The 24,737-nt window shown below is 46.0% G+C and overlaps 3 protein-coding genes and 1 long non-coding RNA gene across 6 annotated transcripts; 1 reads left to right on the top strand and 3 right to left on the bottom strand.

The window, feature by feature from the left end:
- Positions 1-1,421: 1,421 nt before the first annotated feature.
- LOC125540337 (uncharacterized) lies at positions 1,422-7,090 on the top strand. 3 transcript variants are annotated; one of them, XM_087545528.1, is made up of 6 exons: positions 1,422-2,194; positions 4,935-5,025; positions 5,098-6,202; positions 6,368-6,437; positions 6,554-6,736; positions 6,812-7,090. In XM_087545528.1, the coding sequence occupies exons 1-5, from the start codon at positions 2,080-2,082 to the stop codon at positions 6,727-6,729; spliced, it is 1,557 nt and encodes a 518-aa protein (XP_087401654.1). In that variant the 5' UTR covers positions 1,422-2,079; the 3' UTR covers positions 6,730-6,736; positions 6,812-7,090. The 3 variants fall into 3 exon arrangements, with proteins under 3 accessions (XP_087401654.1, XP_048559905.2, XP_048559904.2); XM_048703948.2 differs by having other exon boundaries at positions 1,423-1,989; XM_048703947.2 differs by having other exon boundaries at positions 1,423-4,626.
- On the bottom strand, positions 4,737-7,822 carry LOC125540338 (uncharacterized). The gene is made up of 2 exons (XR_007297278.2): positions 7,484-7,822; positions 4,737-4,863 (listed from the first exon to the last, which is right to left on the bottom strand). It is a non-coding gene; the product is annotated as an uncharacterized LOC125540338 (long non-coding RNA).
- A 3,053-nt stretch (positions 7,823-10,875) lies between these two features.
- Positions 10,876-12,192, bottom strand: LOC147987948 (uncharacterized). Its single transcript, XM_087540479.1, has 3 exons — positions 12,088-12,192; positions 11,524-11,988; positions 10,876-11,139 (listed from the first exon to the last, which is right to left on the bottom strand). The coding sequence occupies exons 1-3, from the start codon at positions 12,190-12,192 to the stop codon at positions 10,876-10,878; spliced, it is 834 nt and encodes a 277-aa protein (XP_087396605.1).
- Positions 12,193-21,793: 9,601 nt separating this feature from the next.
- LOC147987947 (uncharacterized) lies at positions 21,794-22,730 on the bottom strand. The gene is made up of 2 exons (XM_087542553.1): positions 22,495-22,730; positions 21,794-22,055 (listed from the first exon to the last, which is right to left on the bottom strand). Exons 1-2 carry the CDS (start codon positions 22,728-22,730, stop codon positions 21,794-21,796), a joined length of 498 nt encoding a protein of 165 aa, XP_087398679.1.
- Between the last annotated feature and the right edge of the window lie 2,007 nt (positions 22,731-24,737).

The raw sequence follows: 24,737 nt of genomic DNA, 5'->3' as shown, positions 1-24,737 counted from the left end.
CGATACAGGACCGCATTAAATGGCTTCCGGGGTCCGGACGGATACGGGCGGTTTGAGGGTCGGCGTTGGAGATCCCGTACCACAAAATGATTCGTTTTTGTAGAAAAGGAAATGAATCTGACCAATGAAATCCAATCCTCAGCCTTGAACTACAAGCTTGATGATATGATGTACTAGCATAGTAGCATGAGCTAATTGAATATCACCACATTTTGACAAGCTTCACATCCTTTATAATAGTTGAATCATTTATTAATCAATGTTGACCAATAAAATTTATTAGGCTACAATAACGACTTCATCTTGTGCGCTGACTGATGAGTGCCACAAGTTACTTCATGTGCCTCTCAGTTAGCAACACGCAACACTTGCACGGCTTGCCCGTCCCCACTGATATGGCAGCGCTCGAGGGCTCCTCCGGTGCAGTGGGGGTTTACGTCCCGGAGCTTGCAGGTGGAGGCGCAGCAGCCAAGCTGTGGCTGCTACTGAGAATTGCTCTTGCGCGGGCAGGCTCCAGGGAGGGCAGCACGCTGGTGGTAGTGGTCGGCGCCGCAGCTGTTTCGGCATGAGAAGAGGCTATGAAGGGCTCTCCGCGTTCACAGCGGCAGTGCTGGTGCTGCCATACGTTAGGGACCTGGGAATTTATCTCCTTCCACTGAACCGGACGCACATGTGCAAATCTGAGGTGATACTATATCATCCAGTCCAAGAGAACATATTCCTCATTATTATGTACGTGGTGTTATGTGTTAACTCGTCCATTGCATTGTGTCTCTGTCTTGGTTGATGCGGTGAGGTGCACTACAGGTGGTTTTTAGAGAAGGCAGAGATCGTGGGAGGGAGGTGCTTCTTCTTGGAATTACCTGCTAGGCCCATCCATGCTCTTATGCTTCATCATTGTTTGACGTGATGTGTCCCACCAAGTAACTGATCACATGTACTGCTCTTTCGCCTTATTTTACTTTGTCAAAGAAACGAGCACTAATCTTACACTCGATTGAACTTATTAATCTCAATCCATGACATCTGCCATTTGCATTCTTAATCTGAAACACCTTTTTTTTTAGATGGAATCTGAAACACCTTACGACGTGAGGAGGGAAGATACCTTTTTGAGTGGATGCCTCTGCATGAAAAAATGCACGGACTCATCGGTGCTTAGGGCATGTACAATGGTTGATAAGACAATCTTATCTTAAGTCTTGCATATAATTTAAAGATGACAAAAAAGTATGTCTACAATGGGTTATATCTTAGCCTTATCTTCAATAACTAGCAATTCCTTAAAACATGATGAGACAAATTGTGCTAAGAGATCATCTCTTGTCTTATCTTAAATAAGAGAAGATAAGCCTTTTCTTACGAGTTCTCTCTCCTCCACCTCATCATTTATCCTACGTGGCACTCCTAAGATAGCACCATTGTACATGCCCTTAGTTGTGTGTTTCGTGGGCTTTTGTGAAGGAAAACGTTTGGAGCCGGCAGGCCGGCCGCTCTTCTCGTGCACACGCGTAACAGCCGCACGCACACCACGTGTCCCCATCCATTATCCCACACGCACCACATCACGTTCTTATCCCCAGCACCACCCATCCACACAGGTCTCGTCATCTCGCTCGTGCCTCGCCCGCCTCGCCTCCTTCCCTCTCGCTTGCGCCGCCGTATCCTAGCTCCGGCGAGCCCACCACTCCGACGAATCCCCCTTGCTACTCTTTCCCCCTCTCCAACAAGCCTATTCCCTATTTTTTCCTCGTAGCTCCATGAGTCAGCCTCCACTTCCTCCCTCCCCATGACCCCTCTCTCCCAGGGATCGACCACAGACGGCGGACGGTGGAGCAGCTCCACCGCCCACGCTGGGAGCTGCAACTGGCCACGTCGGAAGCAGCAGCCGGAGGACGGAGGATCTGCAACCGGCAACGCCGGGAGCTGCAACCGACGGCCGGAGGAGCTACAGGCAGCGGACGAAGGAGCTACAAGGGGCACGCGACGGTGAGCGGCTACACGACGACGAGTGGTACAACCGCGTTGCGAGATGTTGGGACCAGCACTCAATTGTGCTACTACCGACGGTTTGGTTTGATGCAACCAACAATCCAATTTTCTCTTTTGCTACCACCATATTTTAGTTTGCTGGAACCATCATCATTATTTGCTACCACCGGTGTTTTGGGTTTGTTTGAAATTTGGAGCCAAGGTAAATTTTGTAATTTTTGCTTCCACCGGCGTTCTGTTTTGCTCAAAGTTTTAAATAGCGTTCTGTTTTGCTCAAAGTTTTAAATAGCGCGCTAAGCCTCTTAGCGACGGACCTATTCTAAATGCTATAGCGTGTTATAGCCAAGGTATTTAAAATGTTTGTTCAAGTATTTGAACAAAAGACTCTTTGCTCAAAGTTAGTGGAGCTATAGCGGGCTATTTAAAATCATGGTTTTGCTGGAACCAGCTTCATTTTTTGCTACCATCAGAGTTTCTGGTTTGCTGAAATAGAACACAATTTTTGCAATTTTGCTACTACTGTTTATATGATTTGCTGGAACCAGCGCTATTTTTTGCTGGCACCGGCGATCGTAAAAGTTACATCCGATGAGATTTTTTGCTACAACGGCAAGAATTGACGATGGCGGAGCTACCACTGTCAATGGATGGGGCTGCAGGCAGCCATGGCTGACCTCGGACCCGTCAATGGTGGGTGCTGCCGGGGGTCAAACGAGAAGGGAGATTGATGGCGAGGACAGCGGTGTTCGGGACAGGAGGAGATGCGGTGGTGAGGAGTAGAAAGAGCAGGGGATGGTGAGGAGATGCAGCGGTGATGGCGGCCGACGGCGACAACGCCAAGTGACCGGGCAAGGACGGGGCCGAGGACGAGCAAGGCGGCGCCGAGGTGGCTGGCGAGCGCGGCGTCGTACGTGGCCGACGGCCGCCGGCGCGGGGGATTAAAGAAGATGAGGAGGAAGGAAGAAGACGACACGAGGGGATCCAAATCCAACGGTGGGACGCAGCTAATCGAGCGGCTGGAGGCTGACCGGCGCCTAGTGGTGCCCTTTTGTGAAACACCTTACGACGTGAGAAGTAGTGAATGTTTCCTGCTGCTGTCCACGCCTTTACCTTTCCCTCCTTCTGCTTCCTATGCTTGCAGTTGCACAGCCAGACCGTGGTGCCATCACGGCGACCTTGATCCTGCCATCATTGACGAAGGTGTCGTGTGGCGACCATTTCTCGCCAATCTTGGTGACCTCCACCGCTCCACGTCGAGGTGGTGGTGGCGCCGCGCGGCCGTCTCTGCTGTGGTGACGAACTGGTCGAGAGCCTAGGCAACCAGGTCGGGGTCATTGTGGACCCAGGCTGGTGTCTTGTCCGACTTGGCGAATGCGGAGTGGCGCGCCTACCTCGCTTCTGCCGAAAAAATGGGTCGCAATGACCAGGAACCACTGCCGCTGCCGCGGCATCAAGGTAGTGGAGAATGCGCCCGCGTGCCTATGTGATCGCGGACAGCAGCTCCTCTTTGACGACCTGCTTTTGTCCACTGCGGCGTGACCGCGACGCCAGCTCTTCCTTCACACGGCGCCCAATTTGGACGCCATGGTTTCATGTGGGAGGGAGAGGGGAGAGAGGCAATGCCGGCTCGACCTGAACGCGGTGGAGAGATGACGCTGGCTCCTGCTTGACGCGGTAGCGCGGCAAGGAGTGCAACACCTCCTTCATGATGGCACACGACGGCAAGGGGCGCCGCATCACGTTTTCGGAGCGACTGCTCCGTCAGCCGCTCGATCTGACCAAGGAACTCATCGTCTGTGGCCGGGGCGGCGCCTTGTCCTCGTCGCAGGGGGAGTTGACGATCTTGTCTTTGTCAGAGGATCCGGTGGCCATGGAGCCCGAAGGCCCTGGGCGGCGGCACAAGATCAAGAGCCGTCGCTGCCTGCCGGCACGGAGAAGCACGACTTGGGCATGGTGTGGAAGGGAAGAGCAGGAGGACTTCAGAGATACTGAGCGGCGGCTTCGAGTGGACGTGTGGGTGGATGGCTTCAGGGCATGGCTTAAATATGAGCGATCATGCCAGGCGAAAGTCCAAGAAGCTACGGGAAGCCGACTTCAATGCAGCATAGTGGCCGGAGTAGGATTCTCCCATCTGCATTGAAGCATCCCACCTGCTTGTCCGGTCGCGTAGATCTGGCCGGCATTAATACCGTGAAGTCACGTCCAATTTTGAGTTGCGCTGGGCGAAATGAATCCGCCACAACCGCTTAGGGCGGGTGAGACCGAGGTGTTACAGGCATGCGTGGTAGTGATTCAAACGCCCGCAAAGCCCCTCCGGTTTTGGGGAATTTGAGGATTTGCCACGCCTTTAATTACACTTTGAGGATTTGCCCCCGTTTACCCTGAAACTGAGGATTTGCCACGCATTTGCTGTAATCTTGAGGATTTGCCCCCGACGAGACGGGCCACAGCAAAATGACCAACAAGCCCTCGTGTTGATCTACGCGAGAGGCAGCCAACCCCGATCGTTCTGTCCTAGATATCACGCTCGTCTGATACGATTTGGGTGGGTGCGGCGAAGGCGACCTCGATCTCCACCACGATGGCAGCGGCGGCGACGACGGCAGCGGCGGCGGCGCCGGCGGCTGCAACCTGGTAAGATGTGCCACTATATGCCATTCCTTCGACCGTCACCTGCTCCCCCAAAGTCGTTGTTCCTCTAGTGCAACATGTCAATACGTCCACCTTTTGCCTTAGTATGAGTCTGAACCAACTCCCAGATTTATCCCTAAAACATAGTTGATCAACAAACTCCAAAAAAATCATCTCCAGATTTTTTGCAAATTCAGAGTCCTGCCATTAGTTTCCACTTGATTGTTAATGTTAAGAAACCTGAAGATAAAATAAAAGCCATTAGGCACCTGTTGAATAAACATGTAAAGAGAATAACAAGTTTGTTGCAGAGCATGCATGTACGGTTGATCTGTGGAGGATGGATGCTATGGATGATGGCCCTAATATGGGTGCTGAGGATATTGCTCTGAAGACACAAAGGTGAGAATGATACTATATCCGCATTTCCGTCAATGAACAACCTAACCGTAAACTTCGAATATTTCACTGTAGGGTGAAGCAGCCTGTTCATGTTAACATTAAAGTTAGAGTTCTTCCATATCGGGCCATGCTTGCTGATGGCGCCGAGGAACAAATGGAGCGGCAGGATATTGAAATGCAGATTAGATGGAAGGGGCTCACTTTAAACAAATTTGCATACGACTTGAGCCAATACATACCATGGGGCCCATGGCAGGAGGTGCATCTGTTTGGCTATGATAAGGATTCTGATGAGGAATGCAGACTGTTTAGCACCAAGCAATTGAGAAGCCATTTGCTTGACCATATGTGGGGAGAGGAAGAAAAGGTGAAGATGCTAGTTGAGGTGCATACAAAACCTGCTAAGAAATCTGCCGCGAAGAGAGCTAACAAGCCTACTAAGGAACCAGCTGCTAAGAAACCTAAGAAGGCACCTGTTGAGAAGGCACCTAAAATCCTAAAATCAGCTATGGATGATGTACTATGCAGTGCTACATCATCTGTGGTTGTGGACAATGCGAATGAGGAAGCACTTGAGGTTGTTCAATCAATGGCGAGTCAAACAAGTGCTTTTGTTGACAATGATATTAACTTTGCAACATGTGATGTTGTTCAACCCAATATGCCATCAATTTCTGACATTGCTGAAAGCAATGAGCAATGCGGGTCTTCGGTGGTGTTGGACATAGAACCACCAATTGATTGGAGCCTAATTGAGATTGCTCCTCCAAATGAAGATGAAGTGGATGTTCCAGTTACAGAGGAGAATATGTGTGATTTTCTAGGTATCGAGGAGGATGAGACACATGAAGCACCTTCTTCGCCACCTAGTGAAGATGCGTATCTCACTGATGAGGAGGACCAACAACTATTAACTGAGGCTGCTATTCCTGTTGATGACAAGATAGCTCAAGAGGAGGAGATTGCATATGACAAAGAGAACCCTCGTATGTATGTAGGTGCCTTGTTTCCTTCAATGGAAGAGTTCAGGATGGCAATAAAACAATATGCCATTAACAATGAAATTGACATATGGGGATATAAAACAGACAAAAAAAGATATCTTGGACTATGCAGAGGCATCAAGTGTCCATGGAGAATAACTGCTCGTTTAAGGGCTGATGCGAAAACAATAAGGGTACTAAGAACTTTCTTGCTAACAATAACTTTTGTTTCTAGTACTCCAATTCATATTACTTGTTGCAACTTAAGTATGAGTAATATGGATCGGAGGTAGTGATTAATTTTCTTTTATTGAATGCAGTACTATTTCTCATAGGCCATTTGTTTTGTATGGATGCAGGTCACTAAGATGAGTAAGAAACACAAGTGTTCTTCGAGTAGCAGAGTAAAAACCACCATGGCAACACAAGGTTGGGTTGAAGCCAAGGCAATGAGTATACTCCAGAATGATCCTACCATAGGATGTAAAGAACTATATCATGTTATGAATTGTTTCCAGTTATATGCATTTTGTATCATGTTGCAGGAAGAGAAAACAGAGAGCAAGAACATATCCTGCTGAAGATGATGAGCCAGGACCTCAAATTGGTGGTGCTCCTATTGGCACACCCAACAGGCAAATTGGTGGTGCTCCTCTTGGCACACCCAATAGGCAAATGCTTACTATTCCTGCCAGTCTCCATGATAGTCCTAGGCCAGTGACAAGAAGGTAATATACAGTAAAATGATTATTTCATTGCAGTCCAAAGTTGATCTCTCATGTTTACTATTCCACTCTTTATAGGATGCTGGCTATGGCCTTAGATGATGAATCATCAGAGCCAACAGAGATGCCTTCAACCTCGCGTGCGAGAAAGTTGACCCCTAAGAGAAAAAGAACGTAGATCGTGACGTGCTTATGTGGTGAACTAGATGCTATGCCATGTCATTTTTGGGGGCTGAACATGCTATGTCGTGTCCTTTTGTGTCGAACTATGTTTGTTGATTCTTATGTATGGATGTCAGAGTCAGACTATCTATTATTGTAACCAAATGTTTGCACTTGCCATGATTTGTGAAGAAATGCTGTCCAAGTGGTAGCCTGATGATGCACAAATTTTTTGGCCAAAAAATCAAACTACCCAGAAAAGGTTGAAACAATTCCAGAAAATAAAGAGTTTTAAATTGAGCATTCTGGGAAAATTTGAGCTCACTTGGCCAAACAGAAATAGATAAACTTAAAAACAGATCATTTCCAGCCTATTTTTGGGTCAAATTTGGCCTAAAATTGAAATTATGCAGGAAACATTGAAACAATTACTGAAAACCGTGAATTTTTGGGAGAATTTGAGATCATTTGGCGGAGCAGAAATTAGAATATTAAGAAGTACCCAGAATGACAAATCTGAAGCTCACAACTTCAGAAAGTACACAGAACCACAAGTCTGAAGTTCCTTAGATTTGGGAGAGCACGAACCTGTGCAGCAGCTCGGGGAAGGCAGAGCCCATTGCGGCAGCAGCAAGCTCGGCGAGGGTCAGCAGGAGGAAGCAGCAGCTCGGGGAAGGTTCCACACAGCGAGACCTCGCTGCATCTCACGGACGCACAGCAGCATGCAGCGGCAGCTCGTGGAAGGTTGCGCACAGTGAGGGCGTCGCAAGCTCAAGGAGGCACAACACCACACAGCAGCAGCTCAGGGGAGGACGCCCTTGCCGGTATAGCCGCTGCGAGATCGCACGACGTACGGCGAGGTTGCAGGGCGGCCATCCAGACGAACAGAGTACAGGCAAAAGGAAGAAGAGATAAGGTACATGTCCAATTGGGATTAATCATCCTGATTTGGACCAGGGGCATTTTGATCACATAATTTATACTATAATCTGCCAAATGATCCAAACCGTGTACAGAGGGCAAATCCTCAAGATTACAGCAAATGTGTGGTAAATCCTCAGTTACAGGGTAAACGGGGGCAAATTCTCAAAATATAATTAAAGGCGTGGCAAATCCTCAAATTCCCCTCCGGTTTTAGGGACGGAGGGAGTAGTATATTTGAATGAGTGACGAACTCTTTCGTTTTTACAAAAAAAAAGGACACTGGTTACGTGAATCTAGCTTCTTTTTTTTTTTTTTGAGACAAGGAACGTGAATCTAGCTGAGTCTTCTCCAAGGGGATGGTGACACTGAATTCTTTCCTCAAAGACTTGGATCAGGTAGGCCAATTTGTGTGCCTCGTCCAAGAGCAGATCGAGGGTCTGCTCATGTAGCCCAATTATTGTAGCCCAATTCTCTGTTAGAGATAATCACGATTAGGAAATCGAGTCCGGCATGGACTTGTAGTTGTGGCCGAGTCGGCTGCGTATAGGTTGAATAGCTACTATTATATATTACAAGTTTTAGAGTGGTCGGGCTTTTTTAGAACCGTTCGTTGATGTCCATCTAACGGCAGACAAATACGAAGTACTGGGTAGTACTCCGATGAAAGTACGCGAAAGTATTAAAACGAGTGGGGCCGGTACTCGTGACAAGGTGGGGACGCGTTTTAATTTAGGGGCAGTTTAGTCCTAGGAAAATTTGCACGCGCCGCCCCTCTCGTCGAATGAATAACCGCCGCCATGGTGCTACACATTCCATAATTACTCATCGGCGGCCATCTCCTCCCTCTCCTCCATGTCCACCGCAGTCATCTCCTCCTTCTTGCTGCTGCAACTTCGCTCCACTCAAGCAACCCCCCTACCCACCCCCACCCCCTCTTCCACGGCAGATCGAGCTGATGGCCGGCGGCGAGAACACCGACTTCGTGCAGATCGCCGGCGGCGACCAGGTCAAGTTGGCCAGGTTGAGGGAGATCCGTTCTTGGTTTGACAACACAAGGCAGATGAGCTCGACGGCAATGGCCACTCTCAAGAATTTGACGAAGAAGGAGAGGGCAAAGCTTTTCCCCCAGCCCGCGCAACCGATTCAGAAGATCGAGATCCTCCTCTGGGCGATGGAGCAGGCCAATTCGTCCAGCGAGTGGACCAGGCGGAGGTGGTGGGCGTTCAGATCCAGGGTAGAGCATCCACTGGATCAGGAACCCACCGTGCACGAGGTGCCGTTGCAGATTGTGCAGCCTCCAACCGAGTCACCGGAGACTTCGAAGCGCAAGATGAGGAGGACAATGGTCGCGACCTCGCTTCCCCGCCGTTCTCCATGCTTCCCTCGCCGCTCTCCTCGTCTGAACGGCGGCGGTAGCTATGTTTAGAGTAAGCTTCCCCACTCCTCATCTTTCTACTGCTCGTGCTTACATCGTGGTGATACTGATCATAATAGTTCAGAGAGGGAATGCTAGATGGCATTTTAATCGCAATGAATTGCATGAACATTTGAGTACATGGATTTGGAGGGTGGATTATGATGTATGTGAACCCTAGGCATCATATGAACCCTAGGAAAAATTAGTAATGTTGTAGTGGTAGACACTGAAATATTTCGGTACACACCGGTAGGCACTGAAATATTTCGGAACTGCCCTAGGCAAAATTTGTAATGTTGTAGTGGTGGACACTGAAATATTTCGGTACAGACCGGTAGGCATTGAAATATTTCGGTACTGCCCTAGGCAAAATTTGTAATGTTGTAGTGGTAGACACTGAAATATTTCGGTACACACCGGTAGGCACTGAAATATTTCGTTACTACAATTTCAGTACACACCCATGCACACTGAATTATTTCACTACTGCAGTTTCAGTACACACCGGTACACACTGAAATATTTCAGTACTGCAAATTCTATACAAAGTTGGCATTTTGTCATTTATGTGTGAATTAATCGATGCATCATATGGCCTAACTTTGTACATGAGTTTGGGTCAATTTCATGTCTATTTATTGTTAAAATTATTGTCATGCCATGAAACACAAGACAAGTCACTGACCCAAGCTTGCAAAGATGCCATATCAATGTTGCTGATATGAAATATGCATGTTTTCACCTAGTCTTGTGTCTGAATTAAAACTGAGCATTTTTTCTTGATGGTATCCATGGATCTAGAACTCCTATGAATTTGCTCATGTTGGATGTTTTGTTCTCCATCATTTGTACTAGCATTTCGTGCGATTAGATGTGCCATGACAAGACCCCTGGCATATTTATTTTCTTGCCTCCAACATCACATGTGTGTTTTGCAGGAAAAAACCTGGAGTTCACCAGGCTGGCTGAAGTTGTAAGGCTGGGAGGCTGATGGTGCTGCTACTGGCTGATCCTTCTTCTTTCAGTTTTTGTTCGTCATTTCTCAAGCCATTGGACCAGTGCTACTTCCCTATGTGCTGTTAATGTATTAAGTAGTTCCTTCGAATTTGTAGTATTAGTTAGTTTGAATGTGGAAGTACCTTAATTTTTAGGAACGAAATGTTGCTATGTATGACCAAGGGTTTCATACCTTAATCTTTGGATAATTAATTATGTGAACTGTTGGATGTGGCGCATAACGAAACGCCTCTACCATTGATACTAGTTCAACATGTCGGTCCAATTAGAGACCAGCCACTACCATATAGAACAGTTGGCATTTCATACTACAACCTGGCACGTACAAAACATCACACAGTGGAAGCACATCCCTAAGCACCTTGCATTGTACAAGGTCTTAGTGACAAGCCTCTACCATATATAACAGTTACCATGTCACACTACAGCCTATAAAACATCACACAGTGGAATAATCATAGCTAGTAGAGGATTAGGTACCAGTTAATAATAGTTGCAATCCATCACAAGCAATAGTACCTAGATATGAGTAGATATAGGTACGGTAATACACGACAAGTACTCGCAAATAAGAGCTAACATAACAAGTTCATTTCAGATTGATACATGGCCCACCGCAGTTCTAAATGAGGTGGATGGTGATCATCATCCTCAAGTCATGGCGACGGGTGTTCGCAACAGTGAGTAGGATGGCCTGTCCTACCCGAAGATTCTTGGCACGAAGGAACTTCTTCCACCCTGCCCTACTCAAGACAGTGCGACCGTCCGTGTCCACTGCATAGGCACAGCTGGTGATGGAGCCCGTTCTGGTAAGGCGTAGTCCAGCAGCCATGCCTTCTTCGTCCGGGTCGATGCCACAGCTATCAAGTAACCTCTTAGGTAATTTTTGAAAACAGTTGACATGATCATATACATTAGTGGAAATAGCAAAACAGTTGACATGATATATGATCATGTCACGTGCAATTATCAACAAAGCATACACTTCAAGACACATATATCATTGGATTCAACACTGAGCATATATATCATCACATCAGTACACTATACGCCAAGCATCAAATTACTACAGTAATTAGGCATATCATTAGATTACTGCGTACACTAAGCATATCATCGCATATTACTACACTACATGCATGTCATAAAATTCTTTACTAAATGAATTCTAAACTAGGCCTCTCATCACAGTACTACAAGATGCATATCATATGAACTACTACACTAACTAAGCATGTATATCATGTAATTACCACACTAAGTAACATACCATGATATGCCGTTTAACATTCGTCCTTGTGAGGCGGGTCACGAATGGCTTCCCTAGGTAGTCTTCACGTAGCGGAAGCATGTCCCAGAGGTTGCCGATTTCCTCGTCGCCTAGTCTGAGTCCTTGGGCATACAGGTATTCAACAAGTGGGTTCTCATCATCATCAGAATCGTCATCATCTGAATCAGCACCATCTTCCTCCTCATGAACTTCATCCTCACTATCCGTAATCAAATTTAGATAGATAACAGAAATCCTGGGCCTATCTTTTCTGAAGGAGAAGCTGATCAATTCACCCCCACTAAGACGCATGCGGGCGATGAAACGATCCCAATCATCTCCTCCTATCTGGGTTATCTTTCGCCCCTTCTCGACTTGCATAGTGTATGGGCCCCCAAGAGCATCGAAGGTCACGGTGTCTGCGACGAGCTCATTGAATGCCAATCTCACATTGCATGGTACGATCTAAGTAAGATAAAAACAAATAACAAACACAATACATTAGTGGAAATAGCAAAAAAAACAAAAAGAATGTACTGTCAGAAGGTTCATATAAATTGTTACCGCTGCAAAAACAAAAGAAGGCTGGAAGTAGATGCCGAACAGCGTGGCAGTAGAAAGGCTGGTCCGGCACCGTGAGTTGCAGCGTCCACATTGTGCTTCCTCCATTCTACACAGAACGTGTTGAACTCTAAGTTGAATTGTACATAGTACAATACAAAGATCATACATATAATAAATCATAGTGATAACCTATACTGGCAATGGCCAATCAATCTATTTACTATCATCTACGTAATAAAGCAATGCCAATGACAATGGCAATGCCCGTCTCATCTAAACCTGAGAATAGTTCGACATCCAAAATAAAACCAGTCCAATCCACAGCACACATCAAAACCAAACCAATCCAGATATTTTCATTTAGAATCCAGACCAAACCGAACTATACATGCTCGTCATCCAACCCAGTCCAAACCGTTTTCAACTTTTGGATTGAATCCAAAGGTTCAAACCGTGGACAAAGCCATACGCGAGGGCATGTCATGAATCTAGATCAGACATGGCGTCAAAGCTCGAGAGAGGCGACGAGCTCCGGCCAGCAACAACGGCTCTTGGATTTGAAGCAGTAGTAGGTGGTAGTGGTGGCTCAAACTAATTGATTGATTTGGTCTCAAACCATAGAAACCAAATCAAGATCCAATCCAAAAACTAAGTTTCAGTCCAAACCAATCGGCTCAAATCCGCCTCCGTAGGGAGACGCGGTTGGGGAAGGGAAGAAGAGGGGAGATCTCACGTACTTGCCAGAGTTGGCGGCGGCCGCGCACCAGCAGCGAAGAGAGGGGTCGTCGAGAGATGGCAGCGACGGCGGTGGCGCTGGTCGAGAAGGGGAGAAAGAAAGATGTGGAGTGGTCGAGACGGGGAGAAAGAAAAATGTGGTACATGTGGTGGCTCGGTTGTGTGGATGACAAGGGGACCCACTTGTGAGACCGATAGCAATTGATGGCAAACCGCATGAGGTGCAGGACCGCGTGCATGACCGCCACGTCCCCACGTGGAATGGGGACGGCCGGGTGGGTGTGTCAAGTCAAATCGGCACCCGCGGCTTCTCGGTAACTCCAAGAGGCAGGAGCAGTGCATTTCTTCCCCAAATCGGGTAGAAAACCCTCGTCCTCTCCCCACCCTCTCTTCCTTCCTCACCACCTCACCACCCTCTCCTCCTTCCTCACCACCCTCCTCCCTTCCTACGCCTCCCTCCTCCTGTCTTCAACCGACGATGAAGCGCGGGCGTGAAGATGCGGCGGACGAGCCGGAGGCAACCATCGGAGCACAGCAGTCTGCTGCCGTGGCTGTAGCCGTGGGTGCAGCGGCTGAGTCCGCCGTAGCGGCGGAAGCTGGCGGTGCAGCGACCGTTGTGCCTGCTCCCGCTGCCATGGCAGCCGTCGAGGCACCCGTCGGCGAGCACAAGGTCGGGGAAGATCTGGAGGAGGAGGAGATGAGAAGGCGTAAGCGCAAGGTGCATGACGAAATCGAAGAGCTCATGGAGGAGAACGCCATAAAGGAGTTCGACCTAGATAGCAGGAAGGGCAGCGACTTCGACGAGGATGCCATCGACGAGCTATCTGAGGTAGTACTCTGTTTTTTGCTCTGTTTTTTTTCATGACATTGGGGTTTTTCTTGTAAACTAGATGAGCATCAATTTCACTTGGGCGTGCTAGTTCTACGTATGTAGGATTGTAGGGATCTAGCATAGATCTTCATGTTGGATGTGGATTTTTAAATCTGATTCACATTCTGATTCCAGCAGATACTCTGGTTTTTTTCATGGCATTGGGGTTTGTCTTGTTAACTAGATGAGCATAAGTTTCACAAGAGATACATTAATGAAAGAAGTGGGGTAATGAACCCAAATACAAGAAAATGTTCATGGCAGGGATACATTAATGAAAAAGTGGGTTAAACAATGGATATATGGCAGGATTCTCCATTGGCTTCCCAAGGACAGTGACAAAATGCTGCAGTTCCTGATTCATTTTAGTTTGTAGATGAATTAATTTGCACACATGTTCATATATGATTAGTTTGCACACATGTTCATAGATGATCCATTTGCAAATTCTATACAGCTTTCCATTTTGCAAAGGAAGTGATTGCTCCCTTAATAATTATGGGCTGACAGTACATATCCACTGGATACCAAAAAATCAAAACATTTCATCTAGCCAATTTTCCACAGTATGTTATCTAGATGATCACAGCCACATCTCTCATCAATATGAGCAGTGAGACACCCCATAGCTCCTTTACCAATTTCCTTCTAAAACTTATCAGGGTCTAACAATGTTGGAGAAGCAGTATTGCCGCTGTCAGAAAGAATAATGGTTTCTTCATTCAAGTAGATAGAACAAACCCCCCTTGTGTGAAACATGGAGGAGTATAATGAAGCCATTTTTCTGATTCCAATAAGAATTACACCTGTAACAAGTATCAAATATCATTAAACCAAGCCACTTCATGAAGTCTTTCATGTGTTAATTATGTACTACTTGTGCACTAATCTATAAATGCAACTATTCCACCGTCCATATTTATGCATGTCAGTTTCTTTGGCTCAATTATGTATGTGCACATACGCCTTGTTTCTAGCAAATAGATAGTTGCCATGTTACACGTGTGTACTTTCAAAACATTGTAATTAAAGTCAATGTACCATAATAGATTAGCTGAGTTCTTCTATGTGTACTAATTCACTAATTCACAGGAGGATGACGACGACGTGGACTACAGCATGCACAGCAAGAGCCGGTACACCCTAAGGCATCTGATTGCTGGGAAGATCAAGTACCGTTTCTTTGGCAAGATTGGGTGCCCTTTCTGTTGCAAGGTGATCGGTGGCGGCATAGATGGCATGATCCAGCATGCCTTCAACACTGGCAATGGACATGGTAAGAAGCATAAAGCTAGTACTCTGGCTAAACATGCTGCCTACGCACGCTTCCTCGAGATTGTCAAAGTCAATGAGCCCTACAACATGCATTGAAGAAGGGAGAGAAGTGATGTGCTGCTAGAGTGCTGCTGCTGCCCTAGGACCGCCGTGTCATGTTATGTTATGTATGTTTGTTTGTTGTTGGAGTGTAAAACTGATGTCCTATGGTGTGTCTGAACCTATGCTGAGCGATGGTTGATCTGCCGTTTATGTTAAGAGTTTGCTGCTACTCTGGTTTAGTGTTCCTAATTGTTAATACTATTTTGGTGATGCATGTTTAAGCCTTGTACAATGCTAGATGCTTAGGGTGGTGCTTAGAAAAATAAACAGGGTATTTCTAAAGCACCAGTGCCTATTTCTACAGGAGAGACGCCTAGTTATGCGTCTACCCTGTACAAATAAGCACATGTGCTTAAGAAAAGCCTGGTTTATTTCTATAAGCAACTCCCCTAAGCACCTTGCATTGTACAAGGCCTTAGCAACTCAAGTATCGTACGGTGGTCTATGTTATGGTTGCTGTGTTATTCTGTCGTACGGTGATGCATGCTAGGAACTGTCATAATATGACTATGGTAGTTATAGGTTGGCATGACTATGTTTAGTGTATAACTCAGCATGTTCCTACCATATCTATGAGCAATTACAACTGAACTATGCATTAATTTTTGACAAAATGAAAGCATGCAAATGATTGCCGATTCCACCTATTGCCAAATCAAGCTTTGTACTGATGATGCATTAGATATTGCAATAAGTAGAGGATGCTCATGATTGCCAAAAGTACCTATTTCCACTTTCTGATAAGAACTAAACGTGTATCAAATGATGCTAAAAGTAGAGCATGAGCATGAGCATGTATCAATGCATTAGATATTGCAATAAGTAGAGGATGCTCATGATTGCCAAAAGTACCTATTTCCACTTTCTGATAAGAACTAAATGTGTATCAAATGATGCTAGAAGTAGAGCATGAGCATGAGCATGTATCAATTGATGCTACCTATTTGTGTTTGAATGGGCTCAATAAAGCTGGTGCTGGTTTATGCTCTCTGCGTGACCGTGATGGTAACGAAGACACTTGGTTGGCTAAGGTCTTGTTGTCAAATTTAAGTTTCAGTTCTTTAAGACTCTTTGTTTTTGCTGCTTGCTCAAGATCGACTAGCTTTCTCGGGCGTCCACGTGCTCTCTTCCTTTTGGGGGAGTTGGGTGCACCATTCTTGGGGGAGTTGGGTGCACCGGTATCCTTCTGGGAGTTGGATGTGTCAGGTTCGTTGGAACCATCGGGATTGTTGACTAATTGTACGTCCTCTTCTGAAGCATCAGGTAGAACTGCTTTCTAGGCATCGTACACCTCCTTCTGTATAAGAGAGAGTGCTGCGTTAGTTCTAATCATGAGACTTAGGAAATAAATGATATATTCTTCATGTAGCGCTAACCGTTATGGGGAACTTATATGATTCGAGACGAAGCGCATTGCAATTTGAATGCAGCAAGGCTATACATATTTTCCACCTGAAAATATCTATCCTTGCCTATATTGGATAACCGACACTGACGTCAGCATAGCTTTCAAGCTAAACAAAGTATAAATTTAAATTAGGCATTCAATTACCTGGTTCAAAATATCAGTCATTTCATCCCTGTTCCATGACAACATGTACTGCGGAGCTGTAATCGCGGGATTTAGGGAGGGGTGGGCCGCGTGAGTTATGTGAGATTTGGATAGATGATATAAAGAAATAAGAAAATCTTGTGAACTCGGTGTGGGGTTTATGGGGTTTAGGGTTTAGGGGTTTAGGGTTATTAGGGTTTAGGGGTTTAGGGGTTTAGGGTTATCAGGGGTTAGGGTTATCAGGGGTTAGGGTTGAGTGTTTACATGCAAGCCCGGAAATGCGCGTGTCAGAGAACGTACTTGCATGTATATGTACTAATGATCCCAAACTTTCTTAATGGCATCCCATGACCACATAGAGAATGAATGCATAATGGTTTCCATGTTGGGCAAAATTTTGAATGTTTTTACGGTTTAGTGGGGGGGGGGGGGGTTTAGGGTTATCAGGGTTTAGGGTTTAAGGGTTTTAGGGTTGACGGAACTATGTTTGTCTTACGGTGGACGTAGCACACACACCGGACATTGGTGGAGCGTTGGTCTACAATGGATTCCCTCTGGTAGCATCGATCCGATCCGTTGAATGGCTCGGCCGACAAACTTCGTGCCACATAGAGCATGCATCCATCCACTGGACCGGATCAATGTTGGGTTGGTTTCATACAGGTGAGGAAAGCAGCTAGTGCTTTCGGGGTGTTGACATACTAGGCCGGAAATGCGCGTGTCAGAGATCGTACTTGCACGTATAATCCCAAACTTTTTTCATGGCATCCCATGACCCCATAGAGAATGCATGCATAATGGTTTCCATGTGGGGCAAAAATTTGAATGTTTTTACGGTTTAGTGGGGGGGGGGGTTAGGGTTATCAGGGTTTAGGGTTTAAGGGTTTTAGGGTTGACGGAACTATGTTTGTCTTACGGTGGACGTAGCACACACACCGGACATTGATGGAGCGTTGGTCTACAATGGAGTCCCTCCTGTAGCATCGATCTAGTCCGTCGACTGGCTCGGCCGACATACTTCGTGCCACATAGAGCATGCATGCATCCACTGAACCGGATCAATGTTGGGTTGGTTTACATGTACATGTACAGGGACCCGAAATGCGCATGTCAGAGATCGTACTTGCGTGTACATGTACCATACGTTCCATCCACTGGCTGGGCCGACAACCTTCGTGCCACATTGTTCACATTGTCCAATTAACACTTTGTATAGATTTTTTTGGTAAAAATGAACGAAATAATGCAACTAATTTGAACGTAACGTTTGGCATGTATCAAACCAAGTTGCCACTATTCCTCAAAAAAAGAGAACCCAGTTAGCCACTAATTGCGCCAAACATATCTCGTAATTATGAACGAAAATGGGTTGACAATTATATCTGGAAATTCTTGGACTGAATTTATTGCTCTTCCTTTTTTAGAGAACAATAAGTTAGAATGGTGGGCGGCGGGTTGGCACGGGCACGGCGATGGCTCGGGCTTGTGTGATATGTGGTTCGACCCGCGGTCAGTGCACATGTTTTCAAAGCCCCGAAAAGATCGCGCTCGTTAAAAAAAACTTGCATCAAAGCGCATTACTTCAAAATAACTAATTAACCCTACAATCACGGATATATACCTTCCCATTCTACTGCATATTTACCCTATCCTAACCACCCCCATCTACCTTGTTTCTCCTCACATAGCCATCGCCGGGATCGCGCCATTGCTTCTCAAGCGACCACGCCGACGCCGGATTAAAAAGGTCTCTTCCACGGCTTCTCTCATCTTCGATTGCAGTGCTGATTATTTTTTCCATTGATTCGACCAACAAGTAATTTCTGAAGAGATTAGAAAATCCAGCTTTTGCCATAGTTGAGTAGTTCTGGTGTGATTCGAGTACAGGATGTCATGCAAGAGCTTTTTGATTGATAGTTTGTACTAGTTGATCGTACGAACTGATTATGAATATTTTTTCATGGTCGTATTGTTTCGAATTAGTTGGATGAGGGTGTGGATACAGTTTTCATACTATGGGTATATGTGTTGCTATAGGGACCATGGTCTCAGAGGCGCATAACAACCGTGCGGAGTACGACAAGTCTTTGCATGAAGCGCGTCGGGAGATCGACTTGAAGGTGCAAAAGGATCGCGCTGAGGTAGATAAGAAACTGAAAAAAGAACGTTCATACGTGGACAGGATGATAAAGGAGGAGCGTGAGGAGTTTTCCCGTAAGATGGCCAAGATGCGTCTTGAGATTGAACAAAAGTATAAGAGGGACTGTGAGTACATGGAAAAAAAGTTTGTCTTAGGCTACAAGGAAATGCATCAAACGTTGCAGAAGGACCGGAAGCTTGTGGACAGTATTATACAGACAGAGCGAGTCAGGATGGATGCCTATGTGTTGCAGGCACGTGCGGATATGGACAGTAAGCTGCTACAGGAGCGGTCGGACATGGATTATAAGGCCATGCTGGAGAAGGTCTGCTTGGAAGGACATATGTTAGAAGACCGTGCGATCTCACGGCCACCCCGACAACATGTCTTCAATTATTCTCCCCCTGTAAGTATCTCGCACCGATTCTATATATTAAGGACCTACGTATTCTATGATACAAACATCTTCAATTTGTCGCAACCTTATGTCGGCGATTGTATGTAGGCTAAGCATCATGAGACGGCACAGTCGCCATTCACTCGAGACATTGCAATAGAGTCACCCGTTCAATGCCACATCAGTCCACCCCAACAACATATCATCAATTCTCCCCTTGTAAGTACCTCGCAACGATGCATACCCAAGATATGGTATGACCTTTCAAAACTTGTGTGTAAACCCACTATCGACGTTTCATACGCAGGATAAGAAACCTATGATGGCAGAGTCCCCAGTCACACCACATGAAGGATACATTCCACATAATAAGGTGAGAAGGTTTGAGATGGCACAATCCCCATCCACTCCACATGAAGGATACATTCCACAAAAGCAGGTAACAACGCCGCAATGTTGCTATGCACATAAAAAATTATGTTTGCCCCTTTACTCATTGAATGTATTAACTCTGATGTGAGATACTAGGTGCTGGTCATGGAATTTTTTGTTAGTAGGGATGATGAGATGTCACATGTCCCGAGAGGATACTTTGATGAACACCCGGTAGAAGTCAGAATTTTTGAACCTGCCAAAGTGACCTACAATCTCATTATGAGTGAAATGAGAGATACTTTTGGTTGCAAACTGGGAGCAGAACTGTACTACTTCTTACCCGGGTCTGCGTGGAAGCTGCCAGAAGGAATGTTCTTGATTGCAGGACCAGATGATGTACAAAAAATGCTTTCTGATCTGAATGGCAGCAAGACATGTCACCTGTACATTGTGTACAATAGAACTACGGGTTGTTTTCCCGAGGATGACATTGATTCCGAGGTTCAAATTTTACATGTTACATGCATCTAGTTTATGGCTACGTCTTTTTTGAGTTCTTCCTAATACAATTCCTATGGTTTTCTACAGGAAGTGAGAATCCAAGAAATGGAGGGTCTTGCTAGAGAGTTGGCAGAGAAAGACCAAGAACAACTTAAGTTGTATGGTTACATTGATGTTAAAGAGAAAAAGATTGAAGCACATGGGTCGTCGCCAAGCCCGACGCAATCTCCAACGACGCAACGCAAGAGGTTACTTGATTTTGGCAGTGCAGAAGACAATATGGAGTAGGCTCAATTGTTTTTCAGCCAGTTTAAGCTTCAAACCAGGATTATTTAGTTGCAAACAAACATTTTGATTTCTGTTTCACACTATGTTCGCAATTATGGTACAATTTATTCATGAGATAGTTCTTTGAACAACAATGCATGTGTTTTATGATCAATCATACAGTTGTTTCTGAGTTGTTTTTGAGATGGCATTGTGTCTAAAGAAGTTTCCATCTATAAAACTTGGCACGCAGTCGCATCGGAATCGCGTATCACGCGAGAGGCGTGCGTCGCACGGGAGAGCGTCGCACGCGAGCTTGTTTTCGGGTAGAAATCATAACATATTTCGGATAGATAAAGTTCACGTCCGCCACCCGCGCATGCAAACCCACGTCGCCGCCATTCCCATGCATGCATGCCTCAGGCGCAGACAACGAGACGGCCCATCCGAATTAGGCCCATCCGAAGTAGGCCATTAGAACCCTCCCCCCACTCCACCTATTCCCCTCGCACTGTGGCATCCCTCCCTCCATCGCCAGATCCGCCACTCGTCCCCCTCTGTCCGCCGCCCCTGCACGCCGTCGGTGACTCCACCCCCGCCGCCCCCGCGCCCCCCGAACGGGATCGGCCGGATCCATCTCCTCAACCACCACAGGACAGTGCAGGTACCCCAGTTTCTGTTCACGTCTCAATGGTATCCATGCTGATAATGCTAGGTAGATCGACTGAGTGTAGCAATTTTGTGCCACCAATCCACTTTTCTGGAAAATACTTGCTAGAAAACCATCTGAAACTTGTGATGCTTGCTACTGTATAATATAGGACTTTTCAAAGTTCTGTTATGATGGCACTATTGGACACATACAGTAGAGCTGCGTTTTTAGTTGTTATACTTTTAGTTACCATCACTGCTTGGGAAAGGCCGAATTGGATGCATTCAGGTCTGCAGTTGATAGTGTATCATCATAATGTAGGTGCTGTGTTGTGTGATTCTTCATGCTGAGAACTTTAGCTTTTTCAATTATAGTGAAAGGCTTCTGTATAAAAAAACTACTAAATGATCACAAAAACTTCTAGACAACATTATGTATGATCTGACCAAAACTTGAACTAAATGATCACCAAAAGTTGAAGGATTTTGCATCACATCACAACCATAAGTGTTCTGCACCAGCATCATAACAACCACATAACTACATAACAAAAGCAAACTTGTTCATCATTACAAAAGCAAACTTGTTCAACATAACAAAAGCTAACTTGTTCGGCATTACAAAAGCAAACTTGTTCAACCACATAACTGCAAACTGAGACACATAATACCACAAACAACTCAATATCCCCAGTAGTAGGGGTCATCCCAATGATCCTCCGCCTCTCGCCAGTACTCCAAACCTTCTTTGATGATTTCGATTTTCTTCCATGCCTCGTAGGTGACGTACGCATCTTTCGCTGCATACTCGATGAGGTTGTTTGGCAGTGGGCTGTCCCCTCATAGTTTGTGGTCCAATTCCTTGTTGATCTTCTGCTTCATTTCCTTGTACGATGGGTGGATGAAGCTGGCTGCAAACTCAGCCAAAGCCTGCCACTTCTTTCCATTGTTTGGAACTCTCCATTTGCGCTGCATGTCGACGTACTTGTCGGGGTTGATCTCCAAACCAGACAATTTCAGCTTCTCCTTGTCACCTCCAATGGAGAAGCCAACAAAGGTGTACAGCTTCTTCTCCTGCAGGAGCGGGCGGAGTTCCTTGGGCCTGCATCAAATTCATCTACTTCAAAAACTTCAGAAACTACTAATTAGACATAAAATTCAGAACTAGTATTGCATCTACTCCAGAACTTCAGAACTAGTATTGCATCTACTTCATAACTTTAGAACTATTGCATCTACTTGAGAAACTTCAGAACTATTGCATCTACTTGAGAAACTTCAGAAACTACTAATTAGACAGAAACTTCAGAACTTCAGAACTAGTATTGCATCTACTTCAGAACTTCAGAACTATTGCATCTACTTCAGAAACTTCAGAAACTACAGAAACTACTAATTAGACAGAAACTTCAGAACTTCAGAACTAGTATTACATCTACTTCAGAACTACAGAACTATTGCATCTACTTCAGAAACTTCAGAAACTACTAATTAGACAGAAACGTCAGAACTTCAAAAACTTCAAAACTGGATGTTTTTACCATTTGGTTGCCGCGGTGATGTGGTATACCAGGACGAGATCCTCCACGCATAACTGTAGAACTGCAACCTTTTGCGGAGGTTCATCTTCCCTCGTATACTCGACATCAACGCCGATCGACTGAGAAAGCATGCCGCCGAGCGTCCTCCTGATCTTGCAGATCCTCTTGTCGGCTTCGTCTGGATTGCTGGTGCATACGACATCCAGCTTCTCCTTCTTCAGGTGGATATCAACCATGAGCGGCACAGTGTAGTCCTGCTTCTACCCGGGGACAGGAACGTCGTCGTCGACCACCAACGGCTCCTTGCCAGACGCCTCACCTTGGTGATGCTTGGCAGATGGAGGGGAGTTGCTCCACGATGCCCCCGCCATTCTCTTGGCAGACGGAGGGGAGTTGCTCCACGATTCCTCCGCCATTGCCCTCCTGGCCAGCGATGGTGGAGGCAAAGGGGAGTTGCTTGATGGTGGAGGCAGAGGGAGGAAGATGGAGCGGCAATGGAATGAGGAGGGAGGCAGATGGAGGCAGATTGAGCGGCAATGGAATAGGAGGGGAGTTCCCTGCGTCGTGGGGAGTTGCCAGTGGAGGGGAGTCGTGGGGAGTTGCCAGTGGAGGGGAGACGTGGGGAGTTGCCTCAAAAACTCAAACGTCCTGCCCTTTGGCCCTCGAAAAATCTGGAGGGGAGACGTGGGCCCTTTGGTTTGTCCTGTTTCTGAAACAAAACAAAAAAATAACAGCCATATTTTGCTCTCACTGCAACCATATTAAGAGATCAAAAATGGCACCAAAAAGTCACTGAAGCCATCCTAAATGGCACGAAAACAGCACCAAAACAACATCAGCCAAAACAGCAAAAAATGCATCCATCGATCGTTCTTTATTTCTTCTAACATTCCATGTTCTGTGCAGTGAGATAGACACAACGCTACAAATGTAGGCTGACAACGCCCGCGATTTCATGACCATCAGGACAGACGGCGGCTTCATCCACGCTCCGGTCCCATGAGTTGAGTCGAAAGTAGTGATGCTATGTGTAGTTCTGAAACATTGATTGGCTCATGTGGTAATTAAACTTTAATGAATTGTATGTCTCTTTGGTTTGGACAGTCGTTCAACTTAGATGTAATCGATGCTATTTATTACTAGGACCATGAATTGTGCTATTAATGTCTTGCTTTTCTCTTCCGATCCTTTTGTTGCATACTTATTTATTGCTTATGTATTGTCTGTTTTTTGGCTTGTGCATAGAGATGCCGTCGTATGTCGTGTACAAGCGTAAGGTTCCCGGAGTCTACGACGACTGGGAGGAGTGTCGGAGACAGGTTCACCGTTTCAGCGGTAACAGTTACAAAGGGTACACCACTAGGGCGGAGGCGGAATCTAGATACGCCTGCTATCTAGCGGGAGAGAGGAGGGAGCGTTGGAGGAACCGGATGAAGACCAGTTTCATCGCGATGATGCTCATCGTGATGACCGCAACTCTCTTCTATGTGATGGTAGTTTAGATGATCGATATCGACTTGTAATGTGAAGACAAACTCGCTACTCGTGGTCTCGAGACTTGTAATGTTCTATCTTTGTTCGGTCTTTTGAATTCGGAGACTAATATGATGAATTGTATTCGGAGAGCTATCTTCTATTGTATTGGATGAATGTGCTGTTGCTGTGTGGTGCTGTCACTAGTAGAAAAAGGGTCAAACGTGAAGCACATTAGTGCCGGTTTGTATTTGAGCCGGCACTAATGTATACATTAGTGCCGGTTCCAACGGCTAGCCGGGCCGCTTTCATTAGTACCGGTTCGTGGCGAACCTTTAGCACCGGTTCGTGCCACGAACCGGTACTAATGAGCGTGGTGGCAGGATGTTGTCAGAATGGGGCCCCTCCAGCCCCTTTAGTACCAGTTCTTGGCACAAACCGGTACTAAAGGTCGTCCTACATAAACCCTTCGTCCACCCGAGCTCGCTCTGTTCTTCCCCTTTCCCCTCTCCTCTCTGTTCTTCCCCTCTTCCTCTCAAGCTCATCACACATTTTGCCCAAAATTTGTCAATATTTGAAGGCCCCCATCCATTCAAATGATTACAAAGGTTAGCAACTTTGTCCTTTTCATCTCTCATTGCTAGATTAGCTCTTGCAATGCTTTATATAGTGATTAATTTGTGAGTTTAGTAATTTGGGAGGATATATATATATGTGCTAGTATTTGATTTATATGCAATTTGAGGTCAAAAATAACACTTAGTTTGCAT

The sequence above is a fragment of the Triticum urartu genome, chromosome 2A (genome assembly GCF_056163025.1).
Source record: "Triticum urartu cultivar PI428250 chromosome 2A, HENAU_Tu73, whole genome shotgun sequence".
Lineage (NCBI taxonomy): Eukaryota > Viridiplantae > Streptophyta > Magnoliopsida > Poales > Poaceae > Triticum > Triticum urartu.
This window is presented reverse-complemented; position numbering and strand designations above follow the sequence as displayed.